Source organism: Boleophthalmus pectinirostris, unplaced genomic scaffold, assembly GCF_026225935.1.
Source record: "Boleophthalmus pectinirostris isolate CB_2022bp ecotype Guang Dong unplaced genomic scaffold, ASM2622593v1 HiC_scaffold_11, whole genome shotgun sequence".
In the NCBI taxonomy this organism is placed as follows: Eukaryota; Metazoa; Chordata; class Actinopteri; order Gobiiformes; family Gobiidae; genus Boleophthalmus; species Boleophthalmus pectinirostris.
In genome coordinates, this window is record NW_026570994.1 from 10,683,424 (window position 1) to 10,705,842 (window position 22,419).

The window sequence follows — 22,419 nt, forward strand, 5'->3', positions numbered from 1 at the left end:
GAGATTGTCAACAGCCACAGACATCACTTATTCCCTCCCATCTGTTTTATGGAGTGAAGATGATACGACCATTTCCGATTTTGATGCATTGCTGTCTTTTATAGGGACAATGTGCTCACTTCAAGCTCTACTGGACAAATAGTAGACACATGAAAAATGATGGTATGCTTGTGTATTTTAGGAGGTGCTGATGGAGCTGCTGGAGGAGTGTGCGGACGGTCTTTGGAAAGCTGAGCGTTATGAACTAATCGCAGATGTCTACAGACTTATAATACCCATCTATGAACAGAGGAGAGACTTTGAGGTTTCACTGTCAAACCATGTCTATGAAAATACAGAATAAATTCCTACATTATCTCTATATCTTTCTTGACCCGTGTTTTGCATTACAGAAACTGACACATCTGTATGATACATTGCATCGCGCCTACACCAAAGTCATAGAAGTGATGCATTCTGGGAAAAGACTGCTGGGGACATACTTCAGAGTGGCCTTCTTTGGGCAGGTACAGTGGCATTTTCTATTGAAATCATTAAGATAACTGACAGGTGAATAGCAGAATAACATTATCTTTAGTGATAAGGGTAAATAGTATTTGACAGTGAGTAAGCATTATGTTCTTAGAAATGTTGCCTGTTTTTTGTTTAGAAATGCTGATCGTACCCATTAGATTCATAAATGCATGGATAGATGGATCTTTAATGTAATTGCAAATTAAATTACAACTTCATTGAATTTGAAACTTTAATCACATCTCTTTTCTTATTTATATATTAACAATAGTTCTTTTTGTGTTTTGTTTGCTACTCCAGGCTGCGGTGAGTATACAAGGGTATTCCCTATTCAGTAATGGGCATAGGCAGTGCACTGTGTAGTATCTGCATGTTGCCTGGGTTGGGTTTCAGGTTAAGCTTCAGTAGGTAGCATCAAAGCTAAATTACAGATAGACTGAAGTATTGTGCCAATATTTTGACTTTTTTGTCCTGGTCTGCTGCCTAAAAAAACACACAGAGTTTTATATTAACACTTTAATATGAAGAGAGAGCTGCACAAAACGTGACTACTCAGCTCTCTTTTAAGTTCATGGCCAAAAAGGGCGGTGGGTAAGTTTGTAGTAAATTTAAATTACATTCTTTGGGGAAAATAATCAAAATATGCCACAAAAATATCAGCAGAGCTCATTGACCATTGGTTACTTGGTTTCTAAACAATCAATATTGACATTGGCCATTTAAAAAATCCATATCGGTCGATCTCTATTCTACACCCTCCTCTGTAGATATCTGTTACATCCCATGTGGTCTTTCTACATTTCCATAGATAAATGTAGTAGTGGATTTTTTTTTTTTTTCTGGCGTGGTGATCTTTTGCATCTTCATTACTTTATCATAAAATGGTGTCTTGTATTCCATTTGTTTCAACATGCGCATCTACATCTGCTACTATTACTTTTGTGTTAGTATGTCTTGTGATGTGTCTTTTTCTTCTTCTTCTCCCCAGGGTTTCTTTGAGGATGAAGATGGGAAGGAGTACATCTACAAAGAGCCTAAATTCACTCCACTCTCTGAGATTTCCCAGAGGCTGCTCAAGCTCTACTCTGACAAGTTTGGCCAAGAAAATGTCAAAATAATCCAAGACTCTGGCAAGGTGAGATACAACACTTACACACAAAGTTAGAATTTCTTAGTAATTCTGAAATACTGCAATACTAGCCACTGGTTCTTGGGATTTTTATTTTTTTTGTTCTAGTTAATTGTGCACTGTAACTTTTCCGTTTGGCTCCAATCAAATGAAGTTCACAATGCTTGCAGTTATAGGAGCGAATTTGGAGCCAGATCAATTTTAGGAATAGGAACTGATTGACATACAAAATACTGCAATAAAAACACCACGATCATGTAGAACAGGTTAATACGAACATTTTAAGGCCAAAATGACTAGGCTCACTTCAACATTTACAGATAGGGGGGCGACAATATTCCATTGTAAAGTCATTTGGAGAAGAGTTGATGGAGCCGTAAGTGCCTCCATGAACTCTGTCACTGTGTCATGGCAATAGTGCAAATATAGTGCAATTCATAAAGTGCAATACTCAGTGTAAATATATTCGTTGTTGTGAGGTACTTACAGCGTGTAACATGACAACATGTCAAGGAAAACTGAGGCAGATATCACAGCAGTACAAGGTGTAAATAAGTGTTTCCTGCTTCAATGCAAAGTCCAGTTCACAGTTATGGCAGGTCTGGGGGGGTGGAGGATTATGAGGGATGTCCTTGAATGTCCCACAGTATGGCATTTAACATGTCTATCTTGCATCTCTACAGGTGTTTTTATTGCTCGAAAACATGTATTATTAGTGTGAGAGGGGTCAACATATGTCTGACCTGTAATGTGACCTGGCTGGTCACCTTGTCTCCATGGAGATCATGTTTATTGCCATACTGTGGAATATTCTAGGTCCATCTGCATAGAGATAAAGAGGTGGAACTAGAAAAGTTACATATCTTAAATATATGAAGTAGTTTTGATTACTTGACTTTGTTTTTTGTTTTGTTTTTTCATCCATTTATCAACTATTATTCAGCTTTTTTATTCTTCACTTTACAGGTGAACCCAAAGGATCTAGATTCGAAGTATGCTTACATCCAAGTTACCCATGTCACTCCTTATCTGGATGATAAAGAGCTGGAAGATCGTAAAACAGATTTCGAGAAAAGCCACAATATCCGAAGATTTGTTTTTGAGACACCTTTTACCGTGTCGGGGAAGAAGCAAGGAGGAGTAGATGAGCAGTGCAAGCGAAGGACCATTCTCACAAGTAAGTCATATAGTAGAAATTTGCATTAAAGGTGCATTGTGTAACTTTTCGGGTGGAGGGTCTGTCAGATGTTTTTCTCCCTGGAAATGTTATTGCTTTGTCTGGAACATTTCATAGTATGGTATTAAACGTTTCTGTCTTTGAGGAGACTAAACCAGAGAAAGTTACAGGTCAGATCTGTGGAAAGGCAACCCCGCTCACAGTCAGAATGCTTGTTTTTCTAGGTATTTTTGAGCTAGAAAACCACCTGTAATTTAATAAATGTAAGATAGAGCAGGTTAATGTCATACTGTGGAATATTCCAGGCAGACAAACAAATACAAATACAAACAAGCAGGTGATGGACCCTCCACCAGAAAAGTTACACAAAGCACCTTTAAACATTTTCAAACTAAAATCCTAATATTTGTATGTTATTTTAGCCACCCACTGTTTTCCATATGTGAAGAAGCGAATAGCTGTGATGTACCAGCACCAGACTGACCTAAGCCCTATCGAAGTGGCTATTGATGAGATGAGCGCCAAGGTTGCTGAACTTCGCCTGCTTTGTTCCGCCTCTGAGGTTGACATGATAAAACTGCAACTAAAACTACAAGGCAGCATCAGTGTCCAGGTAAAAAAGCATAACAATTAAATAAACTGTAGATAAAATCACAATATAATTAATAGGATTGTCTTATTTTGATAGGTGAATGCTGGACCACTTGCATACGCCAGAGCTTTTCTAGATGACAGCAGTGCCAAGAAATACCCGGACAACAAGGTTAAACAGTTAAAGGAAGTATTCAGGTAAACAGTTTTTATAATTACACAGATATGTAGGTGTATCATGATAATTACTATATTAATTTATTGTTCAGTACCTGATAAACTGAACAATAATTTTTACAGTTCGGTATTTACTAGCATAATACTTTTTTTTACTAGTGGGGACCTTTTTGTACTACTACGGTCAGATTTGTAGAACTGTAGAAGGTTGAATAAATAACTAATAAATAACAGTTTCATATATTTATTGCAGCTCATGTTCATTGACAATACTGTACATAGAGAATTGATTTTCTGGGGAAATCCTACTTCAGGATTATAGTGTCATTCAGTATAATCGTGTATCGTCTATATTTTCTTCAACAATACTTCAAAATGTGTTAACTGCAATATTTAGTGCTTATTTTATTGCGTCGCCCCCTACAGGCAGTTTGTAGATGCCTGTGGTCAAGCTTTGGGAGTGAATGAGCGGTTAATCAAAGAGGATCAGCAGGAGTACCATGACGAGATGAAGGCCAACTACAGAGACCTGACCAGGGAGCTGTCCAACATCATGCATGAACAGGTAGAACAATCAAAATGGTGGACATCAACAAACCAAAATCTTCACGTAAAACTGTATTAACTAACCATATTAACTCATTCTCTATTGTAATATTTTTGTGCTGGACCATGCAGATTGGAGGGTAAATTTCATTCTAATTTCATTCTATCAACTAATGTATCTTTCTTTTAAAATACTAATACAACTATTACCTTCACTTAAGCCTATTTAGTATAATCTATGTAGCTTATGTAAGCACTTTCTCTGATTGTCAGTTTGTTCTAATCTTATGCTATATAAGGTTTTGAAGCAGATTATTACATTTAAAGATCCTATATTATTATGCAAAATTGACTCTAGAATGTTGAATGAAATTGACTTTATGATGCTGTTACCTCATCAAAACATACCTGGAGTTGTGTTTTGTTTCATTTACACGCTTTATTATTAGTCTGTCTACATCGCTAAAGCTCAAAAAGCTCTGTTCAGGAGAGATTGACAATTCCAGGTCTGAAATGATCCAAATGATTATAGAGAAGGTGTATGGAGTTTAAAAACACAGTGGAGCACTTCCTGTATTACCACATGATATCACAAGGTTGAACAGAGTATTTTCTATTTGATTGGAGAACTCAGCCTAAATAAGCAGGGTGTGAATGAAACAAAACACAACTCCAGGTATGTTTGCGATGAGGAAACAATATTATAACAGATGAGATCAGAAAATAGCGTAATTTGAGCCCTTTAAACCAATTAACTGTTATTTTTAAATGATCTTTTCCAGATTTTCCCAGTAGAAGATGGCTCCCGAAATGCCCTATCGGACTCAATGGGTATCTTCAATGCTATCAGTGGCACTCCAACCAGTGCTAACCCACACGGCTCCACCACCATACTCTGATATATAGAAGATGGGGAATCATCTGCCAATCAAATCATTTTTTTTACCCTGGCATATTCCTACAGCTGGAAAAGAAGAAGACAATTGTTTCCTATGGAGACTTTTTAGAAATTGAGAAATGGGCTATAATATATATCTTATTTTGTCTTACTGTTTTTAATCCTGATGTTGTTGAACACATGTAGTGACTAAGCAAAATAAGCAAGCTAAGAGAAAGTGTGTTATCTAAATGGTCCTGGCTTCCCTGACTCCACCCTGTAAACACGATACAAAGGTCAAAATACATGGACTGCTTTAGCATTTGTAGTATTACATCTTTTTATTGTAAATGCATAATATTTTTTACACATTTCCTAGTTCTGCTCCTCCATGGGTTGTGTGCAGTGAATTTTTTTATCTTTCCGATGGATTTATTGCTATTTTTAAGCCAATTGATGTTTGTTTTATAAAGCCAAGCAAAGTACATCATTTTAAAATATTTTCTGTAAAAGAAATTTGTGCAATATTTTAATGTTACCAAGGCGACAGTACCTACCTATGCTCTTGCCAAAGACATCAGAATAGACTGTGCAATGCTAGGCGCAACATTTGCAATCTATTGTGTTCATAGATAAAATGACTTTTATCACTATTAAAAGGATAGTTTTACGTATTGGTTGTAAATATGGTTATGACTTATAAATAAAGAAAACAATACCATGCAATTTCTACTCAGTTGTTAACTTTTTTCATGTGTGTAACTAGGCCTCTCACAATAATTACCAAATTGACTTATCATTCAATATATGAAAGATGGCACAATATATTTTGGGGCTCAGTATTTATTATGTGTACATTTGGCTAGATTCGGAGTGTTTTTGTTGTAATACAATAAGATTTGAGCTGTAGAGGGTTGAATAGCAAACTTCTATGGCAAATTATTAGCTATGTCGCTTACTTATTTGTTGCAGCTTATGTCTTTTGATTGATACTGTCTGAAAAAAAATGGTTCACTGGGATTATTCAACATTATTGTAATTGTGTCGGTGGCATAAAGCTGCTTCAGTAGTATTGTTTATTGCAGTATATCTCTAAAGCAATATATCACTTGAAAATTTGTTATTTGACAGGCCTATGTATAACTTACCAAACTGCTCTTATTTGTCTGATTTAAGATCAGAGGTGCACTTGAATTATTTTTTCTGAAGTACTAAACTTCAGGAGAAGAGTCAAGAGAATTGAAAAGAGTTTAATTAGATACTGCAAACATAGCACCTTTTGTTAATTTGTTTTCTGCTAAAACTATCTATAATATACTACAGTGTTTTCATTGTTCTCTTGTGTTGTCAGCAGGTGGTGTACTGGATGTCCACACTTATAGAAGGGTTAGGCAAGTTGTGTTGTTAAGTCCTAGTTCATTACATTTTATATGTTAAGATACTGAAATTATAGAATAAATGTTTCTATCTTAATCTACTCTCCTCACACACCATCCTTATCTCCAAGACCAGATCAGTAGCCATAAAGTGGTCAGTGGCGTGTGGCGTGTGGAGTCTGGTCCAGACGTCCAGCTCACGGGAGGTGGTGACAAATAGAGGAGGAGGGGGGCGTTCCTCTGGAGGTTACTTATGAACCATTTCTGCTCTCTGCACGGCCTTCATGCAGATTCTCCTAGACACGGGTGAATAATACCTGTATGAATGTTATTTTAAGGATTTAAGGTAGCAGCAATCATGACAGGTAAGTCTTGGTACATTTTTAAATGTTTACTAAAATATGTACTAAGTATCATAATATTGTATTTTCATTGCTTTTGCAGAAAAGAAGAAAAGTGTAAGTGATGTTATTGGTACCACCTTCACAGTAATCACAGTAAACAGTGCTATAATTTTCTGTGTGAAGACAAATAGATATGTTGTTAGCTTTGTTGTGTGTTGTTATAGGTAACAGTATGTGGATACCCACTGAGCATCTTTTTTATTGTGGTCAATGAGTTCTGTGAGCGCTTCTCCTACTATGGCATGAGGTGAGCATAGAAACGTTAACATACTTTGGGCACCATTTTGTTGTATAATTATAATTTTTCTTCTGCAGCTGTGCTTGTTCTGTACTTCAAGTACTTTCTTAAGTGGGATGATGATTTTGCCACTACTATCTACCACACATTTGTGGCCCTTTGTTACCTTACCCCCATCTTTGGTGCCATCATAGCTGACTCATGGCTGGGCAAATTTAAGTAAGTTTTTAGATTTTTATTTGTTTTCATATCTCCCCTTCACTCTCTAATGTGATACTTTTTTCATAGGACCATTATTTACCTGTCCATAGTCTATGCTATTGGACAGATAATTTTGGCTGTAAGTGCTATTCATGACATCACAGATACTAATAGAGATGGGGTGCCTGACAACATGACCTTCCACATGTGAGTTAAAGTGACTTCTCTACAGAGGAGAGATGACTGTACAATCCTAACATAAACATTTCTGTGCCCTCAGTGCTCTGTCCATGGTGGGGCTGTTGCTCATTGCCTTGGGCACAGGGGGCATTAAACCATGTGTGGCTGCATTTGGAGGTGACCAGTTCTCAGATGAACAGGTCAGAGCACAGGAACACGTGCTGACCTGATATCAGCAGCACCTTGTCAGCACTTCTATATCTCTGTCTAAAGCAGTTATATTTTATTGACTAATAACCCACATGCACCTCTGTGTTTCTGACACTGACACTCATTGTCCAAAGCCAGGGTCTAGGTTTATATTAGTTCATGTACAGTAATATCTATTTAAGTGAAATTCAATTATCTCATCTCACAAGTAACACTAATTTGTGTGTAAAATATGCATTGAACAGGAAAAGCAGAGAAGTACATTCTTTTCCATCTTCTACCTCTCCATCAATGCAGGCAGTCTGCTGTCCACCATCATCACCCCCATCCTCAGAGGTACAACAGAAGAACATCACAAATGAACTCAAGAGATTTCAAAAGAAAAACTCAAACTAATGTCTGTATTTGTCTGCAGCTCAACAGTGTGGAATTCACACCAAACAGCAATGCTACCCTCTGGCCTTCGGGGTCCCTGCTGCCCTCATGGTAGTCGCCTTAAGTGAGTTAGAAATTATTTATTTACTGATCAGTCTTCAGTGCTTTTTATGTCTCTCACAAAGGTCAGAATTAGATTGTGTGTACAAACCCTTGACAATTGACAAGTTTAACATCCTGTATGTTAAACTTGTATAAGTAAAAATTAGTTTCAGCTTTTAAAATTTAGTTTGTCTGTACAAATTAAGATTGTTATTTTAAAATATGTTATTTGATGACTCAAAATATTTTGTCCTGTAGTTGTATTCATCGTTGGAAGTGGTATGTACAACAAGACAGAGCCTCAGGGAAATATCTTGGTGAAAGTTTGCAAGTGTGTTGGTGTAAGTCCTCTCCTCAAACTCTATGAAAATGTTACTATGCGTTAATTATTATCAGGTTAGTCATGTTTCTTTGTTATACCTGCAGTTTGCCATCAAGAACCGCTTCAGACATAGAGATTCTAGATTTCCCAAGAGAGAGCACTGGATGGACTGGGCAGAGGAGAAGTACGATGTAAGTGTAGTTTACTGTTTAGTGTGCATTGTTCAAAAAGGAGCGAAAATAATATTGTAATGTTTTCTTTTGTTTTTTCAGAAACTCCTGATTGCTCAGGTGAAGATGGTGCTCAAAGTGCTCTTCCTGTTTATCCCTCTGCCCATGTTCTGGGCACTCTTTGACCAACAGGTAATCCAGTTTACATGATCATCTTATATTATTATATTATCTTATATACATTTGGCCTATATGGCAAAGAACATAGAAACTTTGTGTTTTCTTCTAATAATAGCGGATTTACCAGACATATTTTGGCGGTGGCACTTCCGCCTTCATCAAAGGTGTCAGCAGACTGCTCTGACGTGTCTCTGATTAGCTCTTGTTCCCTCAGTGGTCAGTTTGACGGCTCTGGCAGATCTATCAGACTGACCATGCCTATCATTGCATGGTGTTCTCTGGAGAAGAAAGTCCCAGGTGTGAGTCAAGGTGAACGCCCCCTTGATTTCTATTGACGATGGGGCATTTACTAGTCTGATAGATCTGCCACATCCATCAAACGGACCACACCTAGGAACAACAGCTGATAAAAGATATGTCACAGCAGTCAACTGACACCTCTGAAACAGGCGGAGGTGCTACTGTCAAAACATGTCAGATAAATAAGCTATTTTGCTTTTTATTAACTTAGAAGAAAACACAAAGTTTATGTATAACAAGAAGACAAAATGAATTTTCTAAACATGGCAAAAAATATACATTGAGTACATTTTAGGGATGCACAAATCTGATACTGATATTGGATATCTGCTTCCAAATATCAATTTAGCCGATATTCCAGAGGAACATATAAGTTGATGCAAAGAGACTAGTTACTGGTCATAGTCTGCCCAGAGAGTCTCATAATATTTGCATGTTTATTTATACACATTGGTTCTGCCATTGAGAGATGAATAACACATACATAACACATTTGGATCAGTTTTGTCTTATTTTATTTAAATTTTAAGAAGTAAATGCTGTTTTCAGTCTACACTGGTATCGGTTGATATCAGGGATCGACAGATACTTAAAGCCGGATCAGTGCATCGCTAATAAATTTACAACCCATGTTCTTATGACATTGGCTTTAGATTGGGACATTTGCTAAATAAAATGTGTTCTCAACAGGGATCAAGATGGACGCTTCAAGCCACAACCATGAATGGAGATTTTGTAAGTCAGTGTATGAATCTTTTGAAAATACCAAACAATAACAATTTACTTCAGATTTGTTTATGTCTTTTTTGTCTTCAACAGGGAGCTTTTGTTGTACAACCTGATCAGATGCAGGTAAGACAAACTGAAATCAAATATAACACCTATAACAGAACTTTTTGTGTATTGTCATGGTACTTTGCTCCTTTACAAATATTATAAGAGAATAACATATTTTTCTATACCAGACTGTTAACCCAATCCTGATCCTTGTTCTGGTGCCCATCATGGACAGTATTGTGTATCCACTGATTGCAAAATGCAACCTTAACTTCAGGTATGTCTTAAATCAAGCTCTTCATTAAGTAGTAGGCTCCTATAAGTACCATGATTAGACTAGACTGAAGTGTGTATATGTTTCTTGCAGCCCACTGAAGAGAATAACTGTGGGGATGTTCCTGGCCGCCCTTGCCTTCGTAGCAGCTGCTCTGGTTCAGTTACAGATCGATGTAAGTTTATTTAAATACTTCAACTGCAGCAGAAATGTATTGATATAATAATTTAATCACACTCCTTTTCCAGCAATCACTGCCCAAGTTCCCAACAGCCACTGAGTCCCAGGCCAAGTTTATCAACATGATGAGCACTCCTATAACTGGACAGGCTGGGGAGTTTCCACTGAATCTACAGCCTTATAAGGTAGTTATTGGTAGTATGGTAAAGGGCCCATATTACATTATTTTCTGATCTATGTTATAATGTCGTTTCCTCATCAAAAACATACCTGGAGTTGTGTTTTGTTTAATTCGAACATGCTTAACACACAAATCCTGCATATTTTGGCTCAAACAGAAAACACTCAAAAAGTAAAAGGTAGCTGTTAACCTGAAATCCATAGCTTCATGACATCACAAAGTGGAATAGGGCATTTTGAGCTTTGGACTTGTAGTGTAAGGGCAGATTAATAATAAAGGGTTACTGAAATGTGTGTGAATAAAACAAAACACAATTCCAGCTCTGTCCTTGATAAGGTAGTAATGTTCTTACATGGTCAAAAGTTCACAAGTCAATTTTAATGTCAAGATAGAGTTGTTTATTTTATAATCTCACACAAACTTCCTCTTTCAGGCCTCTCCAGATTATAATACATTCACTAATTCATTCACATTGACCGTGGATGGTGCTTCCTCTGTGGTCACTTTAGCCGATGGCACACGTAACACTTTGGTCATAATCAAGGACGGCGTGTCACCCAGGCACATTTCGGTAATAAAACAATTTACAGGATGTTTCTTTATGTGTTTGAACCTATTTCCCAGTTTAACAGTAATCCTTTTTCTGTAGTTCGAGGACATCATAGCCAAACCGGATCAGGGCAAAAATGCTATGAGGTATTGAATCATAATTGTTTTTACTACACATTTATTAGGTCACATTTTTATATAGTGCTTTTCCACCTTCAAGGCTTTCAAAGCACTTTACATCAAGGAACCACTCACCCATTAACACACACACACATTCTTACATACAGTGGGGGCAAGATGGGTTAAGTGTCTTGCCCAAGGACACAACAAAAGCATTTATCTGTGGGAGCTAAAACTGCAGTGGATCTGAGCGCTCTACCAATGATGTTTATGTCAAGAAAAATTTAAGTTACTAAACTGGAATAATTCTTAATAAACTAAGGGTTCTTCAGGTTAATAAAGGTGTAGTAATTATAATGTGAATCTATAATATGACCCTTCTTCATTTAATACAGATTCTTCAATGGATATGGTTCTGCACTTAACATCACATCTGGTGAATTGGAATTTGGAGACGTTGTGCCCCTTAACATGTCAGAATATCGCAATGTAGATTATGGAAAGTAAGGCTGCAACTTTATGCCATTTCCTTTATTACAGAAATCTTTAGTTCATTAGTTCTGATTTTTTTACTGTGCGTTTTGATTTTCAGAGCAAAGTTTAGGATCCTTGATGAAGCAACCATGGCAGCGTGTGATTATGAACAGACACTGGACTTTGGCAGTTCTTTCACTTTGCTCATCCCACCAACTTTGAAATTTGGACAAGTGGTACTGTTATATTTATATTGTTTTGTTTACTTACTTGTACATACAAAATCATATTCTGAATAACTATGTGCTTGTTATTGTAGTGTGAGGGCATCGAACAAGTGATGGACATACAGCCTAACAGCATCCATATGGCCTGGCTCATCCCTCAGTACTTCCTCATCACTGCAGGGGAGGTGGTCTTCTCTGTCACTGGGTTAGAGTTCTCCTACTCTCAAGTAAGTTTACTGTTGTATTTAGTTTTAGTTGTTAGTTTTTAATTAAAGGGAGGAAAGCCTGAACTCTTATTGGTTTCAAAAGGGTGCTACAGTCTTGGAATCTGAAATTACTTGGACACAGTAGCTCACACATTACAATATAATACCTAAAAGCAAAAAATCACAATTGAACCTGTTGAATCTTCATATAAAGGACACACACAAGCTTTGCTCATTCTTACACAGCCTCACGTGAAAGCTCAGAACCTCCAGAATTCACTCACTGAGCTGCAAAGGCTGCACTGGCACTTACTAATGATTGGTAGCGCTGAAGTTTAGGTAGTAATCAGATCAGAGAGAAGCAATTTCATTTTAAAACAACTGAAATTAGACATTACGAGTAGCAACCCAAATGAGAGACTGATGTGAGGCTCATTCTGCTTTCTGTCTGTCAATGACAGCAATTTGGCTATCATGTCCAGTGTTTTTGTAATTAAAAATAAATCAGCACTACAGTGGTTATCAGTAAAAACAATATTAGGTTTGAACATATTTGTCTTGTATCTGGGTGCATTGATAGACTTATATTACAATATCAACGAGGAAAAATATAAATGGTAATAATAACTTGATGAAGATGAATGTATATATGTAAAAAGAAATGTATATAGGTTGTGTTTATGTAGTTTGAAATACAAATACATACCCTCCCTTGAATAATATAGCAATGGATTAACATTATGGAGTGATTTAACACATCTCTTTGAATAGGCTCCCAGTAACATGAAAGCAGTGCTGCAGGCTGGCTGGCTGCTAACCGTCGCCGTTGGTAACATCATTGTGCTGATTGTTGCTGAGGCGGCCACACTTCCTGATCAGGTGGGTGGGCTAACTCACACTCCATATGTTCTGGGTTTTATGTGCAAAACCTCATCTCCTTACCTTATCCTCCTCTCTTTTTGTCATTCAGTGGGCAGAGTATATTCTTTTCGCCTCCCTGCTGGTTGTGGTGTGCATTATCTTCGCTATCATGGCCTACTTCTACACCTACATCGACCCAGCCAAGATCGAAGCCCAGTTTTCTGAGCCAGATGATGAGAAGAAAAGGAGAAGTTTGGAGATGGTGAAGAGGGACTCCATAGAGCACCACAATGAGAAGAGGAAATTCTCAGATCCTGACAACATCTTCCAGACCAAAATGTGAAGCTTTTTTTGTCTAAATATGCTGTGCGTGTAGTTGTGAGTGGATGACTGAGCGAGTGCTGGATCGACTTAAAATTGATATCAGTATTAGATAATAGCTGTGAACCATTTTGAGGTTATTCCAATTACATTTGAGTAGTTTTACTTTAAAGTTGTTTTAAATGTATGTATTGTAAAATAACTGTAAAATATTAGAGTTTTATATGCTATATAAAAGTTGCAGCTACTCTGGACATTGTACCTTGGTCTAGGACAAGGCTGACTTGACAAAGTTGGCCATAAAAATAATTGCATTTGTAGTTGCCAGTAACACACTGTGTACACAAGGTAATAGACCACACCTATGTTGCACTTAAAAATAAAAGCTTGCCAAGTAACCAGTTTATGTCTAATTGTGTATCTATGTAGAGTAAAGGAGCAGTAAGCTGCTTAGTTAGCATTAGATCTTTATTTCTCATGTCACTTTGAAAGCTTACAAGGAGCTTACATTTAAACTTGGGAATTCTCAGATGACACAAGCAAAGATTATATACAGTACTATAAACTGTCCGCTATAATAAAGGAGACCAAATGTACAGATTTCGTAGTCATTTCCGTAGCATATGTTTTCTGTAAGGTATAGATATTTTTGCCCATATCCATAAAGCATTCCATAATCCATACTTACTCTTTGCAGTTATAAAAATATCAGATATTTCTTTCAATCCCTGTGTTGACAAGTGCGTCTTGAAGCAACTCCTCAACATTATTGCTGCATTAGCACAGTAGTAAATTCTGGAACTCTTAAGTAAACATATATAGTAAAACATGGCTATTAGCGACTTTTTCATTTGTTTTTCCTAATACAGATTTTTTAAAATACTTCACACACTTTCAAAGTGCAAAAAACAGGATCTGAAATTAGAAAAAGGTGCAAATCATACTACAAACGTCTGGTGAGAGATAAAAGAGGACATGGCACTCCTAGCATCGTGTGGAAGTGAGACAGGAAATGTTTAGAGAAAAATCAAAATGGCGTCTGGACTTGGCAAGTTTTTTGGCCTGATGTCGTATTTCCTGTTATGGTCCTTGCCACATGTTCTCACCTCCACATTACTTTCTAAATAATGCTAAGGAAAAATAACAAGCAAGGAGAATACTTCGCGATCAGCATTCAGTCAGCCATAGAGGCCTTTTTGTCCTTGGCGGCATTCATTATAATTTGTCCTAATGAGAATTTAAATGTCAATCGTAGACACTTTCAAAGTCATTTCAGAAACACTGCTGACCTCCTCTGACAACATCTACACAATTGAAAACTGCCTACACGGTAACAGCACAAATAAAGTCTCCCTCTGCCTACACAAAAGATCGTCATATCTCCTGAACAGTGCGTTTTGTTGCTCAGCAGGAGACTGAAATGTTAAATTGGATCAGCTTCTGAACCACTGAAATACTGAACGGAAATACAAATACAGACATAATTAAACGTGAAATGAAAAGAAATGCCAAAAATAAAGATGTGAAGATCTTAAAAGGCAAGGCATTTTCTGTTTCTTTCTGTTGGAGTTCTTGAAATTTTTAAATATCTACTTTTGAAACATGATCAGTATCTACAAAATGCACATGACCATTTTGTACACAGTGATTTGTTTTTCCCCCCGCAACAAAACAAAAACTACTTGTAATCATGTACAGGTACAGCATGGCGACCCCTCCTCTCCACTTAAAGCACTTTACCTGAGGTTTCAATAAGAATGCTCTTTTTTTGCCTCTAGGGGGAGTCGGAGAGCACACACGCAAGCACACTCGCACCCATTTGCACAACTCATCATGCTTTCCTATGGGGATGACGCCTGCATTCAGCGGAGGAGGAGTGGAGGAATCTTGTCTTGAATTAGGGGAGAATTTTCAGCTCTTTGTCGAGAAAATTTCAGGCGCTCTTGAGTTTTGTCTTGCAAGTGGAGCATTTACAAAGTCCGACAAAGCCTACAAGCGTCCCGAGTTGCTCCGCCGTCTAAAAACTACAAAAAGCTCCTTCCAAGAGTTTCTCAGTGCACTGCTAAGAAGTGTCTGGAGTTCGGTATCTTTTTTTTTTACAAGCTTGGTTGACCCTTTCTCAAAAGCAGGTGGTCAATTGTGTTCAGCTGGTTTAGAGTGACCCCTGCTGGCAAACGTGGCCGCTGTGTGAAGGGTTGCGCTTGGGGAAAGAAGCTGGTCTGTGGTAGCCAAGCGATCACTAGGTAGAGGAGGAAGACGTCCTGCTTGTCGAATAACTGCAAGAAATGGACATGAAAAAATTATATTATAGCTTCATTTTTCACATGATATACTGCATTATAATGTAAATATGTTTTTAATTTTAGCATACAGCTAATGGTGATGTAGTTGAAGATTTTTAACCAAGAACCAACCATGAGTAAATGTGATTACAGAATGTTTTAATAGTTTCATATTAATCTAAACTGTAAGTATACACTGACTTTATTTATGTAAAAAGTAACTTTTTGGTTGCGGGTCTGTAACGTGCTTGTTTCTATAGACATGTTATTGTGGTGTCTGGAATGTTTCACAGTATGACATTAAACTGCTCTACTTTACATTTATTCAATTACATGCCATTTTATAACTCAAAAATACCTAGAAAAACCGGCATTCTGACTGTGAGCGAGGTTTCTTCTCCACAAATCTGACCTGCAACTTGGTCTAGTATGGTCTCCAGAAAGTTAGAAACCTTTAATACATACTGCAAACCATTCCAGTCAAAGCAATAACATCTCCATGGAGAAAAACACAATAAAACAATAACAATATTTTTATCAACCATCTCATATTTGTCAGGCCTACTTATTTTAATCAAGGTGGGTAGCTGGAAGTGTGGGGACTTAAAATGTACCTCTGAAGTCGGTGGACCATGTGCGCCACGAGTGAATCTGAGATGCCGGGATAAGCCTCCTCTGCTAGTAAGATGGCCTCCCGCAGCTCATCCAGGACCATGGGGTTACCATTCACTTGCTCCTGTCGCGCCTTCAGCTACACACACAAGAGGAGGGGTTATACACAAATTGCTTTGTTTCAGATGACATCACCACATTCTATAGGCCAGTGTTATTTAACACAGATGGGGGGCAGCTAAAATGAATATTGTTAAAATGGAGATGGTGTTTGTAATATTGTGAGTTCTTGGGTCTAGTCACTAATAAAAATTAAACATTTGTTCATTTATCTTTTGAATATTTCATGTTAAAGTACAACGTAATCAAATTGGAAATCTGTCTGTTGCCCCCATAGATTGTACAAAGAAGTGGACTAAGGGAGTTTAACGTCACCCATAGTGTTCAGCTCCAGTCAAATGAAGCTCACCAAGGCCTGCCGGTATTGGGCAACTTTGGAGCAGAATTCCATATTAGGAATAGATATTTATTTATGGACAAAATAGCAAAATAATAACACCACAAATCATGTAGAGAGGGTTAATACAAACCAAAGACCAAAATGATGAGCCTGACACCAGCAGTTACAGAAAGAGAGGCGACGTTTTTTCAGTACAAAGTGAACTGCAGTTGGAGTCGATAGTGTCGGAAGCACGCCCCCCCATTCCACAAACCACAGTCACAATAGTGGTGGGCATCTGTCATAACATGCATTGCTAATTTTCTTCTAAATTTTCAGATATGAACCTTTTAACAATATCTTTAATATTGTTGTACAATACAATGTATGCCCTCAAGCTTCTGAAAGCTGCTTACATATTGATGGTTGCAAAATTAACCACAAATTAACCCATCCTGAATACATTTCTGTAACCATAATAGGCATCAGAATGTGTAGTAATAATACCTCAGCTAATGCAGGAGAGATGACAGTGGTCAGGCTCTGTGAATAAGGCCTCTTTGGAATGTCTTTTGTCTGTGGAGAAAATAGAAACAATTATTAGAGCTTGCTTGAGGGGCAAGTCTTTAATCAGAACATTACTAACTCCCACCCCATATGACACAACTCCCGCATGGCATACTTTTAAAAATATAGTTATATTTCAGATTTTCTTGTACCTTGTCTGTTGCTCCAGACTGCCCCTCTCCGTTCTGCAGCTTCTTGGGGTCCTTCTCTCTGATGGTGAAGATCCAGTCATCGCTGCCGAAATCGTTCCCACCTGACGCCTGTCCATCCTGTTCTCTGATTGAACGAAAGGAGAAAGCTGCTTAGTTATATTAGGAGATGAAGATTAAGATGAAGTCATGTATACACACTGTACAAAATAATATATACTTTCAGTATTGTACATTTTCTAGCAATTAAGTACAATGTAATAGCATGTTGAATAGAAATTTTTACACTGTGTATAACATTATACTTAAAGGACCCATATTGTGCTACTTTCTGATCTATGTTATAATGTTGTTTCCTCATCACAAACATACCTGGAGTTATGTTTTGTTTCATTTGCACATTTAACAGACAAACACCACATAACTGGTTCTTCTCTCAGACAAAAAACACTCTGTTCTACCTTGTGATATCATGCTGTAATATAGGAAGGGATTCACTGTGTTTGTTTTTAAACTCCTCATACCTTCACTATAATCATTTCAATAATTTTAGACCTGGAATTGCCAATCTCTACTAAACAAAAGGTAAAAGGTAGCTGCTAACTTGAAAACTCCCACTACATGACATCACAAGGTGGAACAGGGCATTTTGAGTTTTGGAGATGTAAACAAGCTAATAATAAAGGGTTACTCAAACATGTGTGAATGTAACATAGCAGTGGTGAATACGTAACAATGTATTAAGAGCAATGTAAAGTAACGTGTACAGAATATACTTACGAGTCTGATTCATCTGAACTGGACTCATTGGCTCTGGCCTGCTCTGCCTTCCACCTCTTGTACTTGTCCACCAGCTCGATCAAGTATGAGGTCTTTTTCGCGTGGCGCACAATCAGCTTATGCTTCAGCAGCTCTTTGGCAGTTGGCCTCTGGAGCATATAAAAAAAGAAAAGTTAAAATCCCTCCAAAAATCTGTCAGTTCAATAGTAACGCCAACAAGAAGTACTCACAAAACTGGGCTCTTTGTTGAGACAAGCCTCGACAAACTCCTTGAGCGGTTTGCTGTAGTTGCCCTCCAGTGTGGGCGGGTTGTTCTTTGGAATAAGGAATAAAACCTTCATGGGGTGCAGTTCTGAGTGCGGAGGCTCACCTTTCGCCAGTTCAATGGCTGTGATGCCCAGAGACCAGATGTCAGCCTGTAAAGCACACAACCACACAGTAATACATAAGAATACATGCAGGATCTTTCCCTTATATGAATTAGATTTGCATTATTCAGTGCATTGCAAAAGTCTTGTTTTTATGTAAACATGGCCCAGTATGGCATTAAACTGATCTATCTTGCATTTATTCAGTTACAAGTGTTTTAATTGCTCAAAATTGCTTCCAAAAACATGCATTCTTACTGTAAATGGGATCACCTGCCCAATGATCTGACCTATAACTTGGCCTGATGGTTATCTTCCTGAAAATTGACAGGTTAATGCCATACTGTGTTACAGGCTACATGATGTACACATGTAGACATTTGTATTAATTTATTAAAGCAACAATGTGTATTAAAAGACAAGATACTAGATAAGATAATGCACTTGAAGATGTTACGGCCCCCACCCTTAGATCATTCCCCTTGTAATATATTTTGTATTAAGTCTTGTCTGTTGCTCATGTCTCCTTCAAGCAACCCTGGCTGTGTGAGTCATTTCATTTGACTGGTGGACTACTCTCCTGCCTGGTCCTGATTCACTGCTCCATGCAGGACTGTACCTAATGCTACTTCCCATCCTGAGTCCCCTGCTTGGCCAAGGCCAGCCACATAACCCACACAATTCATACAAGATGACAAAAGATATATTTATAGCTAACTAACAATTTTCAGAGTACTATGAAATTTATGTAAATAACTGGTATACTGTACAGACTTCTCACACTGCTGTTACCTTAGAGTCATATGCTGACTGCTTGATGACCTCTGGTGCCATCCAGAACGGTGTGCCGACAAAAGTGTTGCGTTTGATCTGGGTGTCTGTGAGCTGCCCCGCCACGCCAAAGTCCGCCAGCTTCACCTCTCCCTGCTCAGACAGCAGCACGTTGGCCGCTGTGGAAACAAAAAGACACAGATCAATATGGCTGCCTCCGCACAATGCATTGTCTCTCAAACTACTCCACATTCTGTCCAAGTAATTTATCTGCATGGCCAATTTATTCGCTGATAGCTGTCAAAGAGCTCTTAGTAAGCCAATGCACCGCCACCTTGGAGATTTACAAACTCCCAAATGAATGGAAGCAAGTCGGAATCAATACCATTAAGGTGGTATTTGATATTTGTGTTCTGGGATAACATTGTCCCCTGGCAGCTACATGGTGAAGAGTCTTGCACCTTTAATATCTCTGTGGATCTTCTTCTCTGAGTGCAAATATTCCAGGCCCTTCAGGATCTCTCTCAAGATGGTTGCAATCTGGATCTCATCTAGGGGCCCTGGTTCCATCTAAATACAAAACAGAAAATCATCCAGATGAGCAGAGAATTAGGTCCCTATTTGGCTAGAACTAAGTCTGTTACAATAATTATTATATCTACTTCAATAAATAAAAGCTGGAACAATGTTTTTAGGGTCACTGTTTATTGTGTGCACATTTTCTTTGCACCAGTTTGATTAATTTTTTAAAAAAATATTTTTTGGCAATATGATAAGATTTAAGCTGTAAAAGGTTAAATTAATAACATCTATGACTCATTACAGATGCACACTAATTACTAAAGTGTTTCACTCTGCTATTTATTTATTGCAGCTCATGAGTTTTTAACAACATTGTACATTTAGAATAGTGTTTGTGATTTAAATCTGCTCTTGGGTTATTGTGTCAACGGCACAAATTAGTTTCAATATTATTGTTTATCAGCAATATTTAGTTACTTAGCAATATATCACACTTGGTTTTATGGTTTTATACAGATATTGACAAAACGGTATCTAATCACAGCAAAACAGCATGTACTGAAAACAAGTCTATGTTTAAATATTATCATAGTCCAAAGCTATATCAGCTTCATAAGATACATTTGAATACATGTGTGTACATTTGCTACAAAAGCTTTCATTTTAATTAAAAGAGTTTGTGTGCAGCCCTAATAAACCTTAATTATAGCAGTGATCTCTATAGTAAGCTGTAGCTGTAATGTATTGCTTGTGGTCTAGTACTATAAAAAATAAATCACAAAATTGTTTTCAACATGAAATCTTGTGTAATTACGTTCCATTGATACTAGACAGGCAATTGTTTATTAAGGCGGTATTAAGGTGTATTAAGGTGGTGGAACTTACCAAATCTAATGCTGAGCCTCCTCCCAAGTATTCCATGATGATCCATAGCTTTGTGTCCTGCGCAGATTGGACAGAAAGAGCAACTCTTAAAGCAGAGAAATCTATGGAATTTAAGTAAGTGTATTGAACACAATCAGCTCTTTTATATTGCAACATTGACTGAGCCTATCTCCATCAGTAACACACCTTGAGATATGAGCCGTAATACTTGGTGATGAATGGGCTGTCACACTGGCTGAGCACAGTGATCTCCTGCTGGATGTCTTCAATCTCATCCTCTGCCTCTTCCAGGTCTATGATTTTGATGGCCACAACCTTCTGCGTGCGATTGTCGATGCCTTTGAACACTTCGCCAAACGAGCCCTTGCCTATGCGCTCCAGCTTGGTAAACAGCTCCTCTGGGTCCACTTTAGTGTTCTGGTAAAGGCAGGGAAATGGAGTTTGTGAGAAGAAATAAGATCTGAAGGGCAGGGAGCAAATGAGCAACAACAGCAGCAGTCACATTAATTCAGTACTGGCAACATCAGAAAGGAGAAAGAATGCCTGCATCACTGTTCACAAGTGTACATGAACCCACAACACCAACTACCATATAATGAGCAGAACAGTTCAGAGAGAGCATAGTACATATTAAGGTCTTAATGTAGAATTAACAATATTGTTTAAGAAGCAGCAAGCACCAGTGTTTATGATAAGTTTAGAAGTATATAGTCCCACATCTTATCACAAATGGAGGTATGCATGTGTCCACTACTGTGTAAAATAGCACATATTCATATCTCTCCAATAACAAGATTCATTCCCCATGGGCAGTGTCCTTAAGACAGAAGTTTGTGTGTGAGGTGATTCTTCTGCAACCCTGCATAGATGACTGACTGATATTTTGCTCTCAGAGCAGTGCACAGTAAAGAATATACTTACAGTATCAATCATGTTTATTAATTTTCTGAATATAAATAATGGACACAGTTGTGAAAGTGAGAGTGCCAGGCCCTGTACCCTCTCACCAGGGGCTTGCTCCCGTGCACACAGCAGACTCACCTGCATCCCGGGCAGGTGGCCCTGCACTGGAGAGTGGGCCATGGTGATGCTCCCTGCGCCACACCGCGGGTCTCGCAGACGCTTCAGTCGGTGTCGGTAAACACAGCTCGGTCGTTTATAAGTGATCAAAAACTTTGATGTCCGAGAAACAGTCCGCTGCTGTTGCTTCTGGTTAGGTTGTGCAGACTTTTCAAACCCAGTTCCTCTTGTCGAAGCCTGCTATGCTCTTTCAAGCAACTTCAAGGAGCCTTTAACAGCTGACCAAGCTCATAGCGGTCTGCTATGGCTAATTCGGAGAAATCCGCAATGTTAGCTTGCTAACCGAGGAGGTAACCATTTACTAGCATTAGGTTCACTCCAATTTCCAGCATAAAAGAGTGATGCCTCAACAACTAACACCGCATGTAAGTCATAGGGTGCGTCAACAGCCCTATATGTCTTCTCAGTCCTGCTGTCACTCTCTGAAAACGATTAAACTCCCAGCAGTGTTGTCAGCTAGCTAACATGGTTAGCTCGTTAGCTAGCCACCACAGACGACCTGACAAATGCTCTGTCAGCGGGCTGCCTCTGAGCACAGGCTGTCGGCATAACGCGAATGTCCGTCACAAAATCCGTCTCCGGACCGCTCCACCCAGGCTCGTATCTCTGCAGTACCGTGTACTCTGGAGCTCTACAGGTCACACATCAGCAGCGCGGACAGCTCGCCTCTGTTTTTGTTTCCTCCCTCACTTTCGTCCCGTACTCTCGGCCATCTTGTCGGGGCCG

General features: G+C 38.3%; 3 protein-coding genes across 3 annotated transcripts in view; 2 read left to right on the forward strand and 1 right to left on the reverse strand.

Annotated features, from left to right (window-relative positions):
• Positions 1–5,728, forward strand: part of LOC110153287 (dedicator of cytokinesis protein 9-like) — a 52,086-nt gene extending 46,358 nt beyond the window's left edge. Inside the window, 8 exon segments of the mRNA XM_055164867.1 lie at positions 182–304; positions 393–506; positions 1,502–1,648; positions 2,609–2,819; positions 3,242–3,432; positions 3,508–3,608; positions 4,014–4,152; positions 4,916–5,728. Coding sequence (XP_055020842.1) covers positions 182–304; positions 393–506; positions 1,502–1,648; positions 2,609–2,819; positions 3,242–3,432; positions 3,508–3,608; positions 4,014–4,152; positions 4,916–5,032 — 1,143 coding nt within the window. The 3' untranslated portion in view covers positions 5,033–5,728.
• Positions 5,729–6,744: 1,016 nt separating this feature from the next.
• On the forward strand, positions 6,745–13,260 carry LOC110153210 (solute carrier family 15 member 1-like). Its single transcript, XM_055166832.1, is given in 23 exon segments — positions 6,745–6,751; positions 6,831–6,844; positions 6,955–7,051; positions 7,106–7,247; positions 7,317–7,436; positions 7,510–7,609; positions 7,865–7,955; positions 8,035–8,118; positions 8,355–8,437; positions 8,523–8,609; positions 8,691–8,780; positions 9,759–9,803; positions 9,888–9,920; positions 10,034–10,122; positions 10,213–10,294; positions 10,368–10,484; positions 10,914–11,051; positions 11,130–11,176; positions 11,545–11,652; positions 11,742–11,859; positions 11,943–12,077; positions 12,828–12,935; positions 13,027–13,260. Coding segments are annotated over 23 exon segments (2,169 nt in total).
• A 428-nt stretch (positions 13,261–13,688) lies between these two features.
• stk24b (serine/threonine kinase 24b (STE20 homolog, yeast)) lies at positions 13,689–22,410 on the reverse strand. The gene is made up of 11 exons (XM_020917139.2): positions 21,655–22,410; positions 20,800–21,030; positions 20,614–20,670; positions 19,668–19,776; positions 19,228–19,385; positions 18,298–18,483; positions 18,068–18,216; positions 17,291–17,414; positions 17,079–17,147; positions 16,135–16,271; positions 13,689–15,514 (listed from the first exon to the last, which is right to left on the reverse strand). The coding sequence occupies exons 1-11, from the start codon at positions 21,694–21,696 to the stop codon at positions 15,478–15,480; spliced, it is 1,299 nt and encodes a 432-aa protein (XP_020772798.1). The 5' UTR covers positions 21,697–22,410; the 3' UTR covers positions 13,689–15,477.
• Positions 22,411–22,419: the final 9 nt, after the last annotated feature.